Source organism: Microcebus murinus, chromosome 13 (genome assembly GCF_040939455.1).
Source record: "Microcebus murinus isolate Inina chromosome 13, M.murinus_Inina_mat1.0, whole genome shotgun sequence".
Lineage (NCBI taxonomy): Eukaryota > Metazoa > Chordata > Mammalia > Primates > Cheirogaleidae > Microcebus > Microcebus murinus.
Genome location: NC_134116.1, coordinates 80,525,286 through 80,544,932, shown reverse-complemented (window position 1 = coordinate 80,544,932; position 19,647 = coordinate 80,525,286). Strand labels below are relative to the sequence as shown.

At 34.4% G+C, this 19,647-nt stretch overlaps 1 protein-coding gene across 3 annotated transcripts in view; it reads right to left on the bottom strand.

Annotated features, from left to right (window-relative positions):
* The window catches only part of XPO4 (exportin 4), a 116,574-nt gene that overhangs the window by 33,407 nt on the left and 63,520 nt on the right, over positions 1-19,647 (bottom strand). For all 3 annotated transcript variants that reach the window (XM_076009559.1, XM_076009560.1, XM_076009561.1), the window contains exons 7-9: positions 13,703-13,815; positions 8,774-8,931; positions 8,353-8,527 (exon numbers count right to left, since the gene is read on the bottom strand). In XM_076009559.1, the coding sequence (XP_075865674.1) occupies positions 8,353-8,527; positions 8,774-8,931; positions 13,703-13,815 (446 nt within the window). The remainder of the gene's footprint in view (positions 1-8,352; positions 8,528-8,773; positions 8,932-13,702; positions 13,816-19,647) is intronic.

Here is a 19,647-nt window from a genome sequence, read left to right as displayed (position 1 = left end):
AATCTTATAGGGATACATATGTATGATTAAACATTTTAAAGCAAGGCAATGGTCAACTTCAGAACAATAGTCATCTCTGTTGGGGAAGGGAGCAGCAAGGGAGATGGAACTGGGAAGAATATACTAGCAATAGCAACAAGGTACCGGAAATGCTCTTCAATGGGTTCATGCATGGTCATTTTATTATATTTTATAACTACATATATACTATATATAACATTATACAATATCTATGGTGGTTTTAAGGTTAAAGACAGGATATAAATAAAATGATTAAACACAGTGTTCAATTTATTAGCAGCAGGAGAAGGTGGCTTTCATTTAATAAAATTTATCGAATGCCAAGAGCTAAGCACTGGAATATGGAGATGAATAAGATACTTTCTTCCCATAGAAACATCTGTGGCCTGTTTATATACTTAACAAAGCATGTGCTTTGCAGACATCATTTGTTAAGTCTTAACAGTTTATCTTGCCAAAATAAACACACTGGTAACATATCTTAAGAGGAATTTAGGAATAGTATCCTCTGACCTACGCAGAATCAAAAGGGAAAAAAATCAGGGTAGTCTCTAAGACCCATCTTTGTTGTTTTTTAGTATATATCTAATACATTCTATCATAGTTTAATTATTCACATACAGAAAAGTATAAATAAAAAGTAAATGTCTTATATGCCTTTCTATTATTGAAAGAGCTTTCAATAATCCCTCCTTTATATAAAGCCCTGAAATTAGATAAAACAGAAGATCCCATGTAAGCCATAAGAGCCTCAACTCCTTTTATGGCAATTTGAAATAAAAACTATGGGCTTCTGAAAGGGCTTCTGGTTTCTTTTGGACACCAATACAAGCAGCTCATTGAGCAAAGTGTGAGAAATTCGGTTGGTGACAATTGGCAACTAAATCTTCCAGTCTAACCACAGAGCACTGAAACCTAACCTAGCGCTTTTTCATAATACCCTGGCGCTGCTCCACGGCCACTCTGGCTAAAACCCAGCAGCAAAGACAGTAGCACGTGCGCAGAGATGACTAAGGAGACCAAGCGAGACACTATGTGCTCATGACCTGGGTAGCCAGGCCTGCTGCCAGACAGGCTTTGGAGAGGGGCTTAGAGCTTATGAGACTACTTGACCCCACTTTACTCCGTTTGGAAATGGAGGGTGGAGAAAGTAATCAAAATATGATATCAGCACTTATCTTTCAATGCCCATAATTAGCTTGGAAGTGTAGATGAGCAGATCTGCAACCATTCAGTCACAGAAAAAAATCTGCTTTTATGTTTTAGAACTTACGTTGAATATATAATTCCAAAATAGAGGTTAATTTTGTTTATGAAAATACTGTCCCACAAAGCTTCTGAAAGACAACTTTCAGTATATAAATCTGCCCCCACCTTTGACACTGAATCAAATTCCAGAGATTAAAATCTAAAAATCTATGATTCCAACTATATGACATTCTGTAAAAGGCAAAACTATAGAGACAATTAAAACATCAGTGGTTGTCAGAGGTTGGGGGCAGGGGCGAATAGGCAGAGCACAGGGGATTTTCAGGATAGTGAATCTACTCTGTAGGACACCACAATGGGGAATGTTATATATCTGCCCAAACCCATAAACATACAACACCAAGAATGAACCCTAATGGAAACTATGGTCTGTGGGTGATAATGATGTGACAAAGCAGATTCATCAATTTTAACAAAAGTACCACTCTTGTGTGGGATGGGATGTTGATGTGAGGGACTACATGCTTGGAGAATGGGGGAGTACGGAAACTCTGATTTTCACTCAGTTTATGCTATGAGCCCACCAGGCATGGTGGCTCACGCCTGTAATCCTAGCACTCTGGGAGGCTGAGGCAGGAGGATTGCTTGAGGTCAGGAGTTCAAGACCAGCCTGAGCAAGAGCAAGACCCTATCTCTACTAATAATAGAAAAATTAGCAGGGTGTCCTGGCGCATGTCTGTAGTATCAGCTACTCAAGAGACTGAGGCAGGAGGATCATTTGAGCCCAGAAATTTGAGGGTTGCTGTTGAGCTACAATGATGCCACTGCACTCTACCTGGGCTGACAGCAGCAACAGAGCGAGACTCAAAAATAACAAATAAATAAAGTCTATATATTGATCTACTGTATAAATCTAGTATCAGATATTATAAAAGTATATGAGATAAACCTCATGCTAGGGCAATTATATTAATAAGTTTGATTATATACTGCAAACAATCCCAAATCAGTTACTCCTAACAAAGATACTACTATGGTTACTATCAGATATTTCTTAAACCATCCCATTACTTTAGATTTTTCCCTCATGAACAGCAAATAATCATCATGACAACTCCAAACCTTTTCCATGAAACTACAACATTCTTTCTGTTGATCATCGAAACTATCTCCATGTGAACACAAATAACATGAGTTAGATAAGAAAAGTATACAATTCATAGGTAATTTAAAGAATGTAATGAGATGGGTATGGGCAATTAATTTTCACAGAAAATTTTATTTCTAAGGAATAACCTTTAAGAACTTCGAGTTCCATATTTCCAGCTTGGGGCTGATGTACTATGTTATTCTTCCAAAGAATTTGCGAGTGAAAACAAATTCAACTATCAGATACTACAGACACTGATGACAAAGTGCCAGGAACACTGGCTGGGAAGTTCACTAGCAGTGTCTGCTTGTAGGCATGATAAAAACCTCATTTGGCAGGAATAAGTTATGCAACAAAAACTTTGCTTGCAATAACAGAAGAAAAAAGCCACAGGTAAATATGGGGAGGGAGGATCTATCAACATACTGTATTGTTTCTTATTCTGGGCAGTTGATACACAGTTGTTCACTTTATTATTCTTTATATTTTTATAACATATAAAATAAGTACTTTATATGAAATAATTTCATAATAAGTTTAAAACTTATAGACACTGGCACAACCTCCATGTCCAATGACAGATTGCAAATAATATTCGTATTGCACAGTGTAAAACATGAACAAGGACATGAAAGATTAGAAACTGAAAGAGCTATACTATTAGTTACTGTAGATTCTTTCCTAGTATAATTTCATTTAAGGTCAATATAGCAATAATAGAAGCAACAGAAATGTCAAATAAAACTTAGTGAACTCTGTTTAAAAATATATGAATTTAGAAGTCTTTTAATGTCAAATGCAAAAGAAGTTAATTTATTATCTAGTTATTTTTATCTTTTTCTAGCTAGTCCTTCAAGTACGGAATTAATTTAACTTCAGACTACCTATGCAGCTGACAGTATTCTTGGCTTCTGAATTCCCCCAAGAGAAATTGATTTAGTAGACAAGTATTGCAGCTGTTAGAAGAATCCTATAGATAGATCACTTAAAAAAAGAAAGAAAGAAAGAAAGAAAGAAAGAAAGAAAGAAAGAAAGAAAGAAAGAAAGAAAGAAAGAAAGAAAGAAAGAAAGAAAGAAAGAAAGCAAGCAAGCAAGCAAGCAAGCAAGCAAGCAAGCAAGCAAGCAAGCAAGCTACCTCCACAAAAACACCAAGAATCCAAGTTGTAGTTTACATAAAGATTTTCAATTGTTGCACTCCTGAATTAACATACTTTCTTCCAGTTTCCAAATTCTTTTTTTCTTTTTAAGTGACAAGGTTTTGCTTCTGTGACCCAGGCTAGAGTGCTGTGGTGTGATCATAGCTCACTGTAACTTCAAACTCCTGGGCTCAAGGGATCCTTCCTCCTCAGCCTCCTATATAGCTGGGACTACAGATATGCGCCACCACACTCAGCTAATTTTTTTTTTTTTACTTTTTGTAGAGATGGGGTCTTGCTTTGCTGCCCAGGCTAGTCTCAAACTCCTGGTATCAAACAATCCTCCTCCTCGGCCTCCCAAACTGCTGGGATTACAGGTGTGAGCCACTGTGCCCAACCTGAATTTCTAAATTCTTAATGCAAAGGAATACATATGTATTAGACTCCATAGTATGTGGAAGGTGCTCAATACACACTTACATAATTGAATATTGGGATTGTCTCAGAGACTCACCCAAATTACATGGGATAGAAGAACAATCCTTTTTTTCTATCTCACTCTAGCACTCATTTTTAAACCCCAGACCCACTGGATCTGGTTATGCTTCTAATGCTAGCATTATAAACAATATAAGGGATACTACATAGAGTAATAGTAATGACAGTAAGTAAGCTTTATTCTAAATCCTCTATATTGCAAGTCTTAGAATTCTGTGAAACACTGGTTCTACACTAGGATTGGTGTAACAGATTTAAACAATCAGAGATGACTGATATACAAGTTATAAAACAAGGTGTGGTAAAATTATGATCCAACTAGAATTAAAACACTGAACTAACTGAAAATACTTCTTTTAGGAAGAATCTGTATTTAAGGTGTAATAACGAGTTTTTTTCAAACTATCTTAGTATTAGCTAAAGCTATTGTTATTATTAAAAAGAAGCATACTTTTAACGTGCATGGTTTAAAAAATACTCATGCATTTCACTTCATGTTTTTCTTCACTCTTATAAACCGAGGACATTAACAAACAAGCATGGTGGGTAGGCAGGGGACTGACAGCCGTCTTGCTCTCTCTGGTATCATCATCAATCTATTATTTTCTAGCTGTCAGAACCTTGTGGGGAGGAGGCTGACAGGGATTTTCAAACAACTCATCCTTTCATGAGTGAAGGCACGAGATGGGCTCCTCAGTTACACTGTAATTGTACTAATACCACCATTCCAGAGAGTACTATTTTCCCTCTCCTTACTGATACCCCAAAATTTCTGCTCCCATTTCTCAATCTGTAATTTGGCTTCAATGTATTCCTTTCACCACATCTCCTCTCTACAAAGTAATTACCCAACAAGCCAGGAATGCACTTTAAATGCACTCACTCACTCACTCACTCCACAAATTGCAAAATTATTACACTGCATTGCACTCCATAATGAATTTCCTAACAGTTGTATCAAGTGCCTTTTTCTTTACCACCTTGTCTTGCTGGTCTTGAGATGGGGCTACAATTAACTAAAATTAAATGTAAAGTTATTCCTTTATAAACAATCTACCACTACACACACACACACACACACACACACAATGCACATACAAAACAATTCACTGCCATGACGGCTTCTCTGTTCAGGTAACTCAACATGTTGGCATGGCTTCACTCTGATGATCCTACTCATGGGCAGAACTCAAATTTTCCACTGACTAAAGAAACCAAGGAAGAAAGTAGAATACAGAGTTCAGAGCACATTCTCCTCAAATTTCTCTGAACCAATTCAAATGCATGTTCTAGTAGTACAAATATTTTATAAAATAGTTGATACATTAATATGAAGTTATTGTTAGGATTTTTATCTTTAAGGCAATATTGTTTTATCTCTACAATCACTCTCACCTCTTCAGTACAGCAACAGATAATAATTTGATTTCTGGGGTATAATGAAAAATTCTTGGCTTTGGGAAGCTTCAAAAAATATCAAGAAACTTTAACAGCCACAGAACAACTTGGCTAAAGGCTAGCATTGCTCTCTGTGAACACAGACTCAAGTAACTACAAGTCAGGGGGTTCATAAATAGTCTCTTCACTCACAAGTTAAAGCCACTAGGCAAGGACATACTTCAAAATCACCATTACTACCAAGAAGGTTTCTTCCCAAGATGCTCTTTTTTATTCTTGCTATAGCAACATAATCACCAGCAAAGACATGAATTGCTATTTTTAAAAAGATAAGCTGTATGTAATCTTAAACAAACATAGTTCTGAAAAAAGTATTATCAAAATAAAACAAAGTTCATATGTGGAACCTGTTTTCCTACTGGGAAAAGAAACTTTCAATACTAAAGGAAAACAGAAAATATTTCACAAAACTAAAACTATAAAAATTTTTAAAAATTACAATTCATTTGCATAAAACAACAAAACTCAACAAGTAGTGTAAGACAGTACATATAACACAGGCATTCAATAAATGCCATTATAAGGGTTCATTTTAAAAATTAATATTCTACATTTTAATGTACACACTGTATAGGACCTTTCATGTAGGAACTTTCCATGCCATAAAGGAGCAGAAGGAATTATCATCCTGACTTTAGCAGTGAGGAAGCATGCTCAGGAAAAGTGCAGTGGCCTGGCCAAGCTCCTGCGCTTTCTTACTGCCCGGCCCATGACTGTACCGTCTCCCTCCAAAGTTTGATCTTTCCACACCATGCTCAATCCCAAAGCTGTTTTTTATATGCCTCGATGAATTTTGCTTAAGAGACATGTCTTTACGTATCTTTCCATCTTGGACAACTACATGCTATGTACTAGTATTACAAAAGATGACGGTTCTCTGTCCCAGAAGGTCTAATCCAGTCAGGCTAGACTTGCTCCCGTACTTCCAGTATCAGCTGCACACTCCCTAGGCCCCCTCCCCCAGCACACACGAGATGCAATGAAAGCTGCTTGAGGCTGAGATGACATTTGGGAGGATTTGTTTAGTCTTGAGGGAAGTCACCATGCAGCACCCCCCTGCAGCCCTCAACTTCATCAAACTCCATGACCTAGCTTCTATGATTAATGCAAAACTTTAGACAAATCTTTTCCCTCTGTCCTTTTCAATAGGTGACCAATTATTTTTAAAAAGAATCTTTAAATATCATAAACAGATCAATTTAAAAAATTGATTAAAAGAAATAACACTTTTCTTAAATGAAACCTATTAGGTATATCATAACTAGAGCATGCCTTCTTGTGAAACAAACACAATATGCATCTACTCCTCTGAAAATGTGTCTAAGCTTCCCATATTCCAATACTCCTTTGTCAACCCCTGACAGAAAAACTGTCATTTCCCAAGCTGTCAATGTCCTAATCAAAATAAATGAATTCTGAACTTAAAATTTGCAAAGCAAGAATGTCATACATCTTCTAGCAATTCTTCTTTAAAATGTCTAGGAACACTCTTTAACTTACAAACAGAAACTAAAAGGCAGCTGAGTTCCTAAATATGCGACCCACATGCTCTTTAATCCACTTAGTGTAGATAGAAAATAAACCAAGGGAGAAAGGGAAACTACAAAGAACCATGTCAAATGAAAGCTGACTAGTTCAGAATCTGTGATCATCTGACAGGGCTCTGAGTAAAGTTTAACTACTTAAAATTTCCCTGGATTTTTATGTTTAGAATATAAATTATCTCCCTGAAAAATCATTCAAACCTGACATATGATAACTTTAAACTTCTATTCCTTTACCTACATTTCTTCTACCATGTAAATACTTCCCTGACCCAGTTCCTTTCCTCATCAAGTCGCTGACATGCTCAATGACATACACAATCATTCCTGAGTTCTTTACTCTCAGAACACATCTGAAGGGATATAAAAAAGGCATATACGTGTCGCCAGACCCCCATCACACAACTTAGGATTTAACATGAAATTGTAACTGGTATCTACAAATATTTTGACTCTAAAATCTTTGAAAAAGTTCCACATTTTTGATTCATAAAAAGAAAAATTAGTTTCAACAATTTGATAACTATTTTGTAGGAAAAAATCAGGAATTTTCTATGATTAATGTAGGTGTTCACAGTAATTGTTACAAAAGCAGCTTTGCTGTCAAGGGGCTTTAGCACATGTTTTCTAAATTTAAGTATAAAATTTGTACCAAATATGGTACAAATTTGTATTGTACCAAATTGGTACCAAATTTGTATGGTACCAAATATGGTATCAAATTTGTACCAAAAAACACCTTTAGTATTGGTATTGGCCTTAATTTTAATGTAAATTAAATTCTATCAAGATATATTATTAAACCATACCACCAAATAAAGAGCACACTATAATCAAAATATGCATGTTACAGTGATTTGAACCAAATTATGCTTAATTTCCAAATAAGTCCAAATTAAAAATTCTCAAAAAAAAATTACACATAATTACCACCATACCACAGCAGCACCCACTAAACTTAATTAATCAAAGTTTTCATTATTAAAACAGGCTTTCAACGTAATTTTTAAAAATTTTTTATCAGCTGCATTTAAGAGTCACGTAATTTTTAACACATAAGCATTTCATTCCATTTTCTACATTCAGGTACTAAATTCTCTCAAAATTAAAATCTTAAAAGCAATAAATATCACCCACTACAGTAATTTTAATCAACACATATTTAAAGGTCATGTTATCCAACACATGTTGCCAAATAATTTGCACATGTAAACAAAAACGTAATTTTAACAATAGCTAGCACTCAATTAAATAATTACTTGTCATGAGAAAGGCTCCAACAGCACAGCAAATTTCCCTGTGAACAACACAAATTCATTTTAGAATAGTCACTCACCACTTCTTCCAACGCAGCACTTCGCCCAAAAGAACAAGTGAGGTGTGTGAGGCAGTTAACAAAGGAGGAGAAAAGTTCATTTGGAATGGCAGTTAAAACATTTCGAGGGAACACAGTTATCAAGTTGCTTATAATGCTGGAGATTCCCACAGCTTCAGAATCTTCTATTTCAATTCTACAAACCAAATAATGAGTATTTTTAAGTGATAGAAGTTACAATAACTCATTTCCAAACATGCAAATATTCTTACTCATTTTAAATGATATGTCTCTGTGCATTAATTTCAAACTACCCATACTTTACTTCAAACTATAAGAAAGGGAAAAAAATAAATCACTTGTTTCTTTTTTTCCTCTATTGTTAAACACAAAGAAAAAATGAAGAGTTCATTTTTCAGTTAGAAAGGGCAAGTATACCTACCCATTGATAGTATTCAGTAATCCCTCAATGAAGTGTGCTAGATAATCAATTTGTGATCCTTCATCAGGGAAGATGGGTCCGTGGAGAGAAGCTAACTGGGCAAGGCACTGCAGAGAATCTTGTGCCATATCTGAATCTTCTCTGATTTTTCGATGTACCTGTTAGAAAGAATTACTAATCCATAAAAATGAATTCTTCTTTTTTAAGGGTCACGTGTCTACCATGCCAAATGAGGCAAGAGAAAAATTCACTGTAGCTGGTTATTTCTAGAAAATTAATTCCTGAATTAAACTAAATTTGAATTAAACTAAATTGTCCCTCGGTCTGCTTTATATCATAGGCTGTGATTTTAAACATATCAATTAATTCTCAATTGAGGGCTACCTACATTTTGAAAATTGAACTGTCTCCAGCATGTTATGACAAAGAGAGAAACAGATGCCAGCCAGTCAGACATACTGCTTCTTCTAAAAACAGCAACGACAGTCATCTGTATTATGCTAACTATGCCTAGCTACAGCTTCTTGCTAAAGTTAGCAGACAAGTTCAATCAAGAGTATATAGATGCTGCTTTAGTGAAGTAAACAGTTGCACACTTAGAAAACCAATATATTGCTAAATCCTTAGACAATCACTCATTCATTCAACCAACACATAAGCACACTTTCATTAATTCTCAGATTGTCTACAATTTGTTTGAACCTCATTTTACCCTACATCATTGCCATTAATAAATGCTAAAAACTTTTTAAATAAAAACTTTATATAAATTATACTTAAATCCATGTAAAAGCTCACCTAGATTTTATTTCAATGATGTAATATGCTTGTGAAACACCTGGTGCCCAGTGCTCTATAGGATGGAAGTGCTCTCAAAATATTGCTCCCTAATTGCACAGTATTAACATTCTCAGATGTTAAAGGTTTCATTTGTGTGATCTGACATAATTAAAATAACCAAGAAAAATTTCGTGAAGTATAATTATTAATCTAAATCTACCCAACATTTACTGTAACCCTTTCCTACTTTCCATAAGCACTTACCTAACTACCCCAGCCCTTTTCTTTCCTACACAAAGTTATCTACTTTGCAAATGTTATGTAATACCGACCATTTATTCACTATTTGTTTCAGATTATGTCCACTTTGACTCTGCAGATCATTTATCAATGGCTTGAGGTTAGAACATTTCTTTCAAGTACTCACTGGTATGCTGGGGCGAAATGACCACCCAGTAAATCCTTGTTCACTGAAAGACTCCATTAATACTTAATCCTTAAATTTCTTAAGGTTCTAGTAATGAAATTTAAAATACTAAAAGACTCTAAAAACTACAAAGTTAATGTATCTACTGATATGCTTAAAATACGTTACACTCTTTGGAGTAGTACAGGCATTGGCAAAACAACAGCCCATAAGCCAAATCTGGCCTCCTGCCTATTTTTATATGGCTACAAGCTAAATATTTTCATTTGGGCAGAAATCAAAAGAATAACATTTTGTGACCTGTGACAATTCTACAAAATTCACATTTTAACAACTATCAGTAAAATTTTAATGGAACACCACCATGCTTGTTTGTTTTTATGTCATCATGTATGGTTGTTCTGCACTACAAGGGCAGAGTTGAATATAACCCTGTGACCTGCAAAGCCTAAATTATTTATTATCCAGCCCTACACAGACCTAGAATACAAATGTTTTTCAAACTATATTCCAATGTATTTTAAGTTTTATATAGTAAATTCAAAGTACAATTGACAAATCTATATATGCACATTATCTAGTTCATGAACTTTTGAACTCAACTCATAAATTCTTTATCTGAAATCCTTAACTAAATTTTTATCATCATGCCTTGGAACTTAATCAACATTTAAGCATGATGACATCCAGGGATACATTCTATCAACAGATGCAATGTAATCTGGAACAACAGAAACCCATCTCACAGTCTTATCTACTCAGAGAGCCAGATGGTTGCTTGTTCCTGGTCTAGAAGTAAAGAATCAAATGAAAGAATACCCTCAATGAAATATCTAATGTTGACACTGTAATAAAATAAAAATAAATAACTGTCCTTAGCAACTGCCTATATTATTCAAGTTTAATTTGTGTTCCATGAAATATGAACATAAAACTCATCATTCTTACAGAATATAGATTCTTGCCCTTCTTCCAATGTCAGCATTAACAAGAGTTCCATCATATCTGAACATGTATTTCAATATAAACTGTATTATACAATAAAAAACTGAATTCACCACCTGAATACGGGAAAAGAGGCAGAGGAATAGGAGGAAGTAAAGTCTAGCAGGACGCCCACTGAGGTGAATGGTGAGGATATTCATCAAGACAAGGAATAAAAAGGAGAAGCAAGTTAGTAAGATGACAAATTCTACTGGAACATGTTAAATGTGAGATGTCTGTGGGCTATCCAAATTAAAACATTCAGTAAGCACTTGGATTATAAGGCTCTGGAACTTTTGAGCAGCCTGTGCTGAATATAGATTTAGGAGTCATTGGTGAACTGGTGCCTGAAGTCCTACGTGTGGAAGAGATAGCCCCAGGAAAGTGTACACAGTCAGCAAAGTTGAGAATTAAGACAGGAATGCCAATATTTATGCGATGAGCAAAGAAAGAAGGGACCATAAGTGAGATCAAGAAGAATCTGTCAAAAAGGTAGTAGGAAAACCTAATAAGAGTGGTTTTTTAAAACCCTTATGGAAAAATAGAGAAGTCTGTAAACTTCTGAAGGGTACAATACAACCAAAAGCCTTCCAACATACTTATAGTCTTATGATCAACATATTTAAAGTCTTGATCTGAGGCAACAGTATGTTTATATGTATCTATTCAAATCTAGCAAAATAGTGATATCCAGTGGAAAAAATCTTTAAATTAGGCAATGAATTCACATGAGAAAATAAAGTTGACAAAAATTAAATTAAAAGATTAGCCATTATAAATCTTGTAACAAATAAATTTATAAAATTGTTTATAAACTGCTTAAATGAAAATAACTAGCCACAAATATAAAACTGTTAAAATAAAGTAAAAAGGGTTAACTTGCAAATTCAGAGGTTATTTGCATGTGGTAGTTCACAGCTGACAGAAGCAGCTGTCTGGTTTGTCTAGACAGCTGTTCAGATCTGGTGGAGTTGTTTCCAGCACTGCCAACAAGTTTTTCACCTTTTCAAAAACTGCTGGAGCAGGATCTACTTTCAGTCAAGTGCATAATACAAAGACTTGAACTTGGATTCCTATCAAAACAATTCCTATCACACGAGGCAGTCAACAGAATTTTAAAATTTAGTTACAATTGTCTCTTTCATCTTGATAGTGTTTTTAGTCATTTCTCTGATTTTAAAAAGAAAATGCAAGGTGATTAATGCTCAGTCTGACACATTTCTATAGAAGATATCTTTTATGGACACCTGTGGATGGGTAGCCTCATTCTAGGTACTTTTAAATATTTAACCACATAACTACAATACTTTAATGGGTCCATCAAAAAAGGCATTTGTATCAACCACACCTGTGTTGAAATAAAAAAAAAAAAAAGGCATTTGTAAGGCTCACACATAATATTTTTAAAACATGAAAAGAAACTATAATTAATGATTGGGATTAAGCAAAATAATCTTTTTCTTTTTAATTGGTCTTCATTTGGGCTTTTGTCCAATTCACTATATATAACTAACTTGTATATTCACCCTATAAATGCAAATTAGCATCCAACACACACACACACACACACACACACACACACACACACACACACACACACACTCTTTCCCCCAGGTTTTAACTATTCCATTGGTGAAATTCATTGGCAAATGGGAGAACATACTGCTTACCTCCTGACATTTAGCCAGTAATAAAAAGGACTGCTTAAAGTTATACTTGAAATCAATTTCTATTCAATAATACTAACTTAACCCATGACTGGTAAATATAATCAGTACATAATAAACATACTGCTCTAGAATAGCAGTTCTCAAAATGTGGTCCAGGGACCTCCTAGAGCTTCCTAAGACCCTGTAAGGATGTGTGTGAGGGCAAAACCATTTTCATAGTAATACTGAGATAGTATCTGCGTTTTCCATTCTCACTGTCATACATGTATACAGTGGAGTTTCCCTGAGGCCACATGATGTGCAATACTGCAACCAATGAAAGGTAGCGAGCAGCAGGTAACAGTATCTGGCCGTCTTCTAGTAAGCCCGACATTACAGAGATTTGCAGAAACGTAAAACGATGCCACTCTTCTCACAAAACTTGTTTTCAAAAATATAGTTAGTTGTTTTTGAAACAAAGTTTTCGAAAACTTTGTTTTCAAAAACATAGTTAGTTGTTCACTAAAATGCTATTTATGTTAATATACAATGGTTTCTTATTGTTATTTTTAATGAAAATAAATTATTGTTATTTTAATGAATAAATTATTTTTAGGGTTCTCATTTTGAATTTTTAATAGGATAAATATTATAGCTATAATCCACATAAACAAAAGTTCTTTGAGGTCCTCAATAATTTTTTTAAGCGTATTATGGGGGTACAAGTGTTAAGGTTACATATATTGCCCATGCCCCCTTCCCTCTTCGAGTAAGAGTTCTTAATAATTTTTAAGAGTATAAAGGAGTCCTGAAATAAGAAGTTAGAGAACTTCTGCTCTAAGATATTGAATCTTTCATAACTAAATAATGCTTTTTACAAAATAGCAAGAATCTTCTTATAGAATTTCTTTTTTTTTTTAATCAGGAGATGCATTTTATTCTTATATAATTTCTGTTCAAGCAAATATATATTTCAGAAGAGAAGCCTTTGGGGAGAAAAGCAACCTTTCCTGTTTTACTTTAAAAAGATACAAAGGCATTTCCTCTTTTCTGTGGCCCTGGCTACTAGAGATGAAGACGAAGACTTACTGTGAAGAAAAGCTCCATAACTCTGCTGTCCAGAAGAGTCTCCCGCCAGGACTCTGTTGGCTTCAATAGCACATTTTGTGAGGATTCAAACATAGCTATATAATGTCTGCCCAGTTATCTGGTGTCAAGGTCAATAACAATAACATTCTTACTTTGTCTAAAGTATAAGTATATCCTAAATATAACAGGAGCCATCCAGAAAGAATGTAATGGTAACAGTTTAAGCCTCTTCACATATGTAACCTAATTCATGCATGAAGCTAAGGAATAAAAGACATTAAGTGCTGAAAAAAAACAATGCTATAGGAATGCAGGATAACAGTTTCTTTGTAATTATGTGTCATGCTGTAGGGATATAGAAACTTTGGTAATCAGAGATCTCAATGGTGGCAACAGAAGGAAAAACACTAATTGCAAAAGACGTGCCAAAATGTATACAAAAAGAAGAATCAATTTCGGCAAGTTTATCTCATCATTCCCCCAATGTCTTATAACAGCTGAAAGCACAAATACAAAATAGCATTTTTCCAAAAGAAATATATTCACTGGGAAAATCAGGGGGCAAAACCCCAAGAAGAGTAAACATAAATCATATCAAAGAACAAAAACTACCACAGATCACAGTATCCAAATACCAAGTCCAACAAAAAAAAAAACCCATTAACAAAAAACTTCATGGATGCTTATTCAAAATTCCCACAGATTAAATAGCAATTTACATGGCGTACAGGCATTCAATGTCAAACATACTTCAAATAGAATACTGCTTTTGACATAAAGTAACTAACATATATTTTTAGGTGTTTATGAATATAATTCATTCAGTGACACTGCCATAGTAATTAAGGCTTTTAATAAATGAGAAAATTGGGGATAAAGTTATGTCTCTTTCATTGCTAATCAAATGCATAGCTAAAATACCTCAACTAGGCAACATTCACATCACTAAATGAGAAATCTTCATAATAGCTGTCCAAAACCATAGTTTACAAAAATTAGATAGAAATTAAAATGCTATATTTTCATTAAAGCCCAAATCATTATTTTTAAAGAGAAATTATTAATCACAGAGAAAATTAAAAGCTGTGATAATGCTTTGGAAACCATTTTTTAAAAAGATTATTGCTTACCCCCCTTTAAAATAGCTGATCGTATTTTGTCTCACTGTGAGTTGTTTCAAGGAAAGAAGCTAAAAAGCTTGTTTTTGAAAAGTCACCTCAAAAATGTTCCACAATTCCCTTAGATTAACAAATGTGAAACTCAAGTCAGATTCATTTAAACTTCACATCTTTCTTCCTTATCTGCCCTCTTGTGGAGGTACAGGGGAAGAGTAGAAAGCCCCCCCCCCAAAAAAAAACAAGAGCTACTGGAATTCAAAGCCTGAATTTTAAAAAGAAGAGGAAAAAATCAGCCAGTGAATACCAAGAGTTATCAATATAACCTAGGCTCATTTTCTTACTCGGCAATTATTCTGGCCTAAAGTTAATGCTGTATTCTTTATTCAATACAATATACTGATTCAATACCAGATCTTTTGATTGTGGTTTAAAAATGAAGGCTTATTCTCCACCACCGTGTTCAGAAGAAAAAAGAAAAAAGAAAAAAAAAAAAAAATGAAGGCTTGATTATCTTTCATAGAAAAAAACTGAAATATTTATGAATGAAACTTAGATCTGACATCTCGGATTTGCTTCAAAATAGTCTGGGGATGACAGAGTATAGATGAAAGAAGGCTGGTTGTGAACTGATTGCTGACAAAGCTGGGTATCTTCTCTACTTCTGTAAATCTTTGAGATTTCCCACAATGGGAAGGGGGGGGAAGTATAGCATATGAAATAAATCATCTGAGTAAGGCAATTAATTCTTTGTAATTCATAAAAATAGAAAAATATCCCATTTATTCTTTTCTAGTTTTATTTCTCTTTATTTTGATTATGACATTTATTCAATTGAAAAGTAATTTTTGGTATATAAACTGTTCGATAATAAAATGTATTTATTAATAAATGGCTACATTGTATACTGTGTTGCGCAAAAATGAACAAATTATGACAATGTAATTCCACATTTTAGTTTACAATCTGAGATTAAAATACTAAATTGTTTATTTTTTAGCTATCCAAATCTAACAAAATATATGTATACAATTACTAAACATTTTTAACCAGGAAAATAACAACTTATTAATAATACTTTATATGTTCATAAAAAGTATCATGATTTTATTTTTAAATTAGGTGGGAAATGAGACACAAATGGGTTCACATAACCATAATATAATGACTGGTCTCAAAGCAGATGATCTGCCATTTCAGTAGCTCGTAGATGCACGCTCCCTCTGGGTAAGAAGGGAAGCACTTCAGCTGCTGCAACTGCAAGAAAAAGCTGAAACTTCCCTCCAAGACCTCCAGACAGTTCAAGCAAAGAGAAATAATATAGGTGGCAGAAGCAAAGGGAATAATATTTATAAATTTCACTACTTTGGGAAATGGAAAATCTTATTCCAAGTGAATGAAGAGTGTCTCCCATTCTAACAAGGCCTGCCAGCTATAATACAGCAAGGGGAGTAACAATGTTTTTTATTAAATAGGAGATGATAACTTTAAAGATTTTACTAATCTTACAAAAGTATCAGTAGAAAAGTACAAAAGAAAAATAAATCTTACAAAAGGAAACTAAACAAACCTAAGTCAAGATTCTTGTATAATTCTCTCCTTTACCTTTTTTTAATTATAAAAAGTATATACTCCATATGTATGGAGATCAATTATTTAAGGGAAAACGAATATGAATTTAAGAGACGGCCTTTTCCAGATATGAGATGGAATTAATTGCAATTGCTCACCTAAACATCAGGTTCAAAATAATCCCCAAGTTTTCTATTTTTAATATTGGTTTTCCCCTCCTTTGACAGTAGTCTTTTTTTAAGTACACTGTCTCTGGTGCCCAACTGTGTGCCCAAATTTCTCTAAAAAGCTGATAACCAGAATACTGTTAAGATTTGAATTTCTTACACATAGCCAATAGCATAGGGAGATGTGTGAGTTTAGTATGTAATGCCTTTCACAAAATAACTGTTCCCCATAATTATTTTAAAAGTCCACGTGAGTTTCATTTTCTAACTCCAAATCTGGAAAGGATTTTTATCTCTGGCATGATGTTTGCCTTCTATTAAGAAAGCACTGCTGTAATTCAAAGAGGCTACCCTTATTCTCCATTCAAGAACCAATCTACAGGCTGGGCGTGGTGGCTCACGCCTGTAATCCTAGCTCTCTGGGAGGCCAAGGCGGGAGGATTGCTCAAGGTCAGGAGTTCAAAACCAGCCTGAGCAAGAGCAAAACCCCGTCTATACTATAAATAAAAAGAAATTAATTGGCTAACTAAGATATATATACAAAAAATTAGCCGGGCATGGTGGTGCATGCCTGTAGTCCCGGCTACTCGGGAGGCTGAGGCAGTAGGATCGCTTTGAGCCCAGGAGTTTGAGGTTGCTGTGAGCTAGGCTGATACCAAGGCACTCACTCTAGCCTGGGCAACAAAGTGAGACTCTGTCTCTAAAAAAAAAAAAAAAAAAAAAAAAAAAGAACCAATCTACAACACTGTAGACTTAACTACCTCTGTTTTAATCACCAAGTCTGGCAGTACCATTAATAATACCATGTTTTCATAATAAGAATGCATATATACTATAGTTTTTATGATAAGACACAATCCGATAGCTACAAATAATATCCCACTCTACTAAAAGAACATTTAACTATCCCCAAAAGCATTTAAATAAAAAGTTAAACATAAAAACTACAAAAAGAACACTGTAATGACAAACAGAACAAATTTTTAAGAATGATGCTGTTTTGACAAGAAATATGTGTTTCAGTTACCAGACTTTACTGTGAAACTGCTGAAGTTGTTGCCTCTGAATAGGAGACTACACAGGCTCTTACGTGAGAGGGAGGCTTACAATTCATTGCATGGTATTTAGTATTACCTGAAATACTGTTATTTTCAATGTATATGTATTATATCTTTCAGTTTTCAAAAACTAGAAGAGCTATCACAATGTGAGTAGAATAGCTATATACAGATCTCAACCATATATTTATATTTTAAATAATGTAAAGCATGAAGGTAATTCATTCTAAATCTGGTATTCTCAGATAAACAACTATTTCTGTCTGTAGGTATAAGAAATCCAAAAATATCATTTCTACTCCTGAAATTCTTAATGTAGAATACTATAAAAACCAAACAAAACCACTATCACCAGAATGCAGAAATGCAGCACTCATATTCTTAAAACAATATTTTAAAAATGATTTAAGATTAAATAAAGCAATAGTTTCACTTAAAAAGTAGTAATTTTAATAAAATAGTTTCCTTGTTAAAAGTTTCAAAAGTTTTGGTTTATAGTCACTAATATTTTATAATATCTGGACATTACATTGCTTTATCTTTCTTAAATATGTCACCAATAAAAACAGTCTGACAATGAACGCATTATTTACTAGACAATCTTTTATGACATGTACTACATGCTAGCCAGATTTTATGACTAGCAACAGATTGGCACTAGTTAAGTAGGTATCATTTTTCCAAAGCCCAAATAAGAATGTAATTCAAAATTTTTCTTGGGCTATGACTTTATATTTTTTTCTAAATTAAATACTGAACGTGTATATTTTTTATCAAAATAATTCATTTGTAACCGAACAAAACACAATTCCACCAATAAGAAAAGCAAATAGAGCTGGTTTCAGTCTTTTAATAATCCTTTATCTTCTAAAAAACTTTGTCAGCTAGAAGCAGTGGTTCCTGCCCTGTAATCCCAGCACTTTGGAAGGCCAAGGCAGGAGAATCATTTGAGGCCAGGAGTTCATGATCAGCCTAGGCAACACAGCAAGACCCATCTCTACCTGCCCCTCCCCCAAAAAGCCAGGTGTGGTGTTGCAACTCTACAACCCCAGATACTCATGAGGCTGAGGCAGGAGGATCACCTGAGCCTAGGAATGTGAGGCTACAGTGAGCTATGATCGTGCCACTGCACTCCAGCCTATGTGACAGAGCAAGATCCTGTCCCTAAAAAACAAAAAGTTAAAAAAAAAAAAAGGAAGAAAGAAAAATTTTCATCTGAATCTAATCTTCCTTTCCATGTTTTCATCAAATTAAACAACCAAGAGTTAACAGTAGAATGATTTTTCTGTCACTGTACCAAACACAAGTCCACTTCCTCTTAGCAAGGGTTCCAGCAAGAGATCCAATTCTGAAGTGCTAAAACCCAACCAGTCTTCTAAACTCAACGCCATCCTAATCCCCTGAAAAATCAATTACAGCCACATGTAAATTCAACTGCACTAAAGAACAGTGAAGAATTACCTCTCCAGTCCTTGCCCCTTCTCCCACAACAATCCTATCTAGCTCTAAAATTCTCTGCTTAGGAAAGCTCATCAACTTCTGAGAAATCAAAGGCATATATAAGTGTACCACCTGCCCTCTTCTATAACTGCACGACCAGAGACAAACACACTAAGCTAAAAGCCAGAAGGACAGAGCTTAATTGCACCCTGCTACTGACTGTCACTGCATACTACTACTAAGTCTTATGTCTTGAGTTCTCGTACAACAAACAGTATTTTCAGAAAGTACATACATTTTAATACAAAGCTATCTTTGGAAACACATAGGTCCTTAAAAAAGCAAATAAGTTCTTGTTCATCTATTAACACCTTCAGTAAGGATATCAATTTGTAATGGTGACTGATCGTAAAAAAAAATTAAATGAGGCACACAGTAGCTACACCTTATTGTCAAGTAAATGTAGACAGTCTGAAGATATCCACTGCCTGTTCTTGTATTTTACAACATAGGAAGGTCTGTAGCAACAATGGATATTTTTACTAAAGTAATACTCTCTACATTTTCCCATGTTCTTTTTTACCCCACTTCAT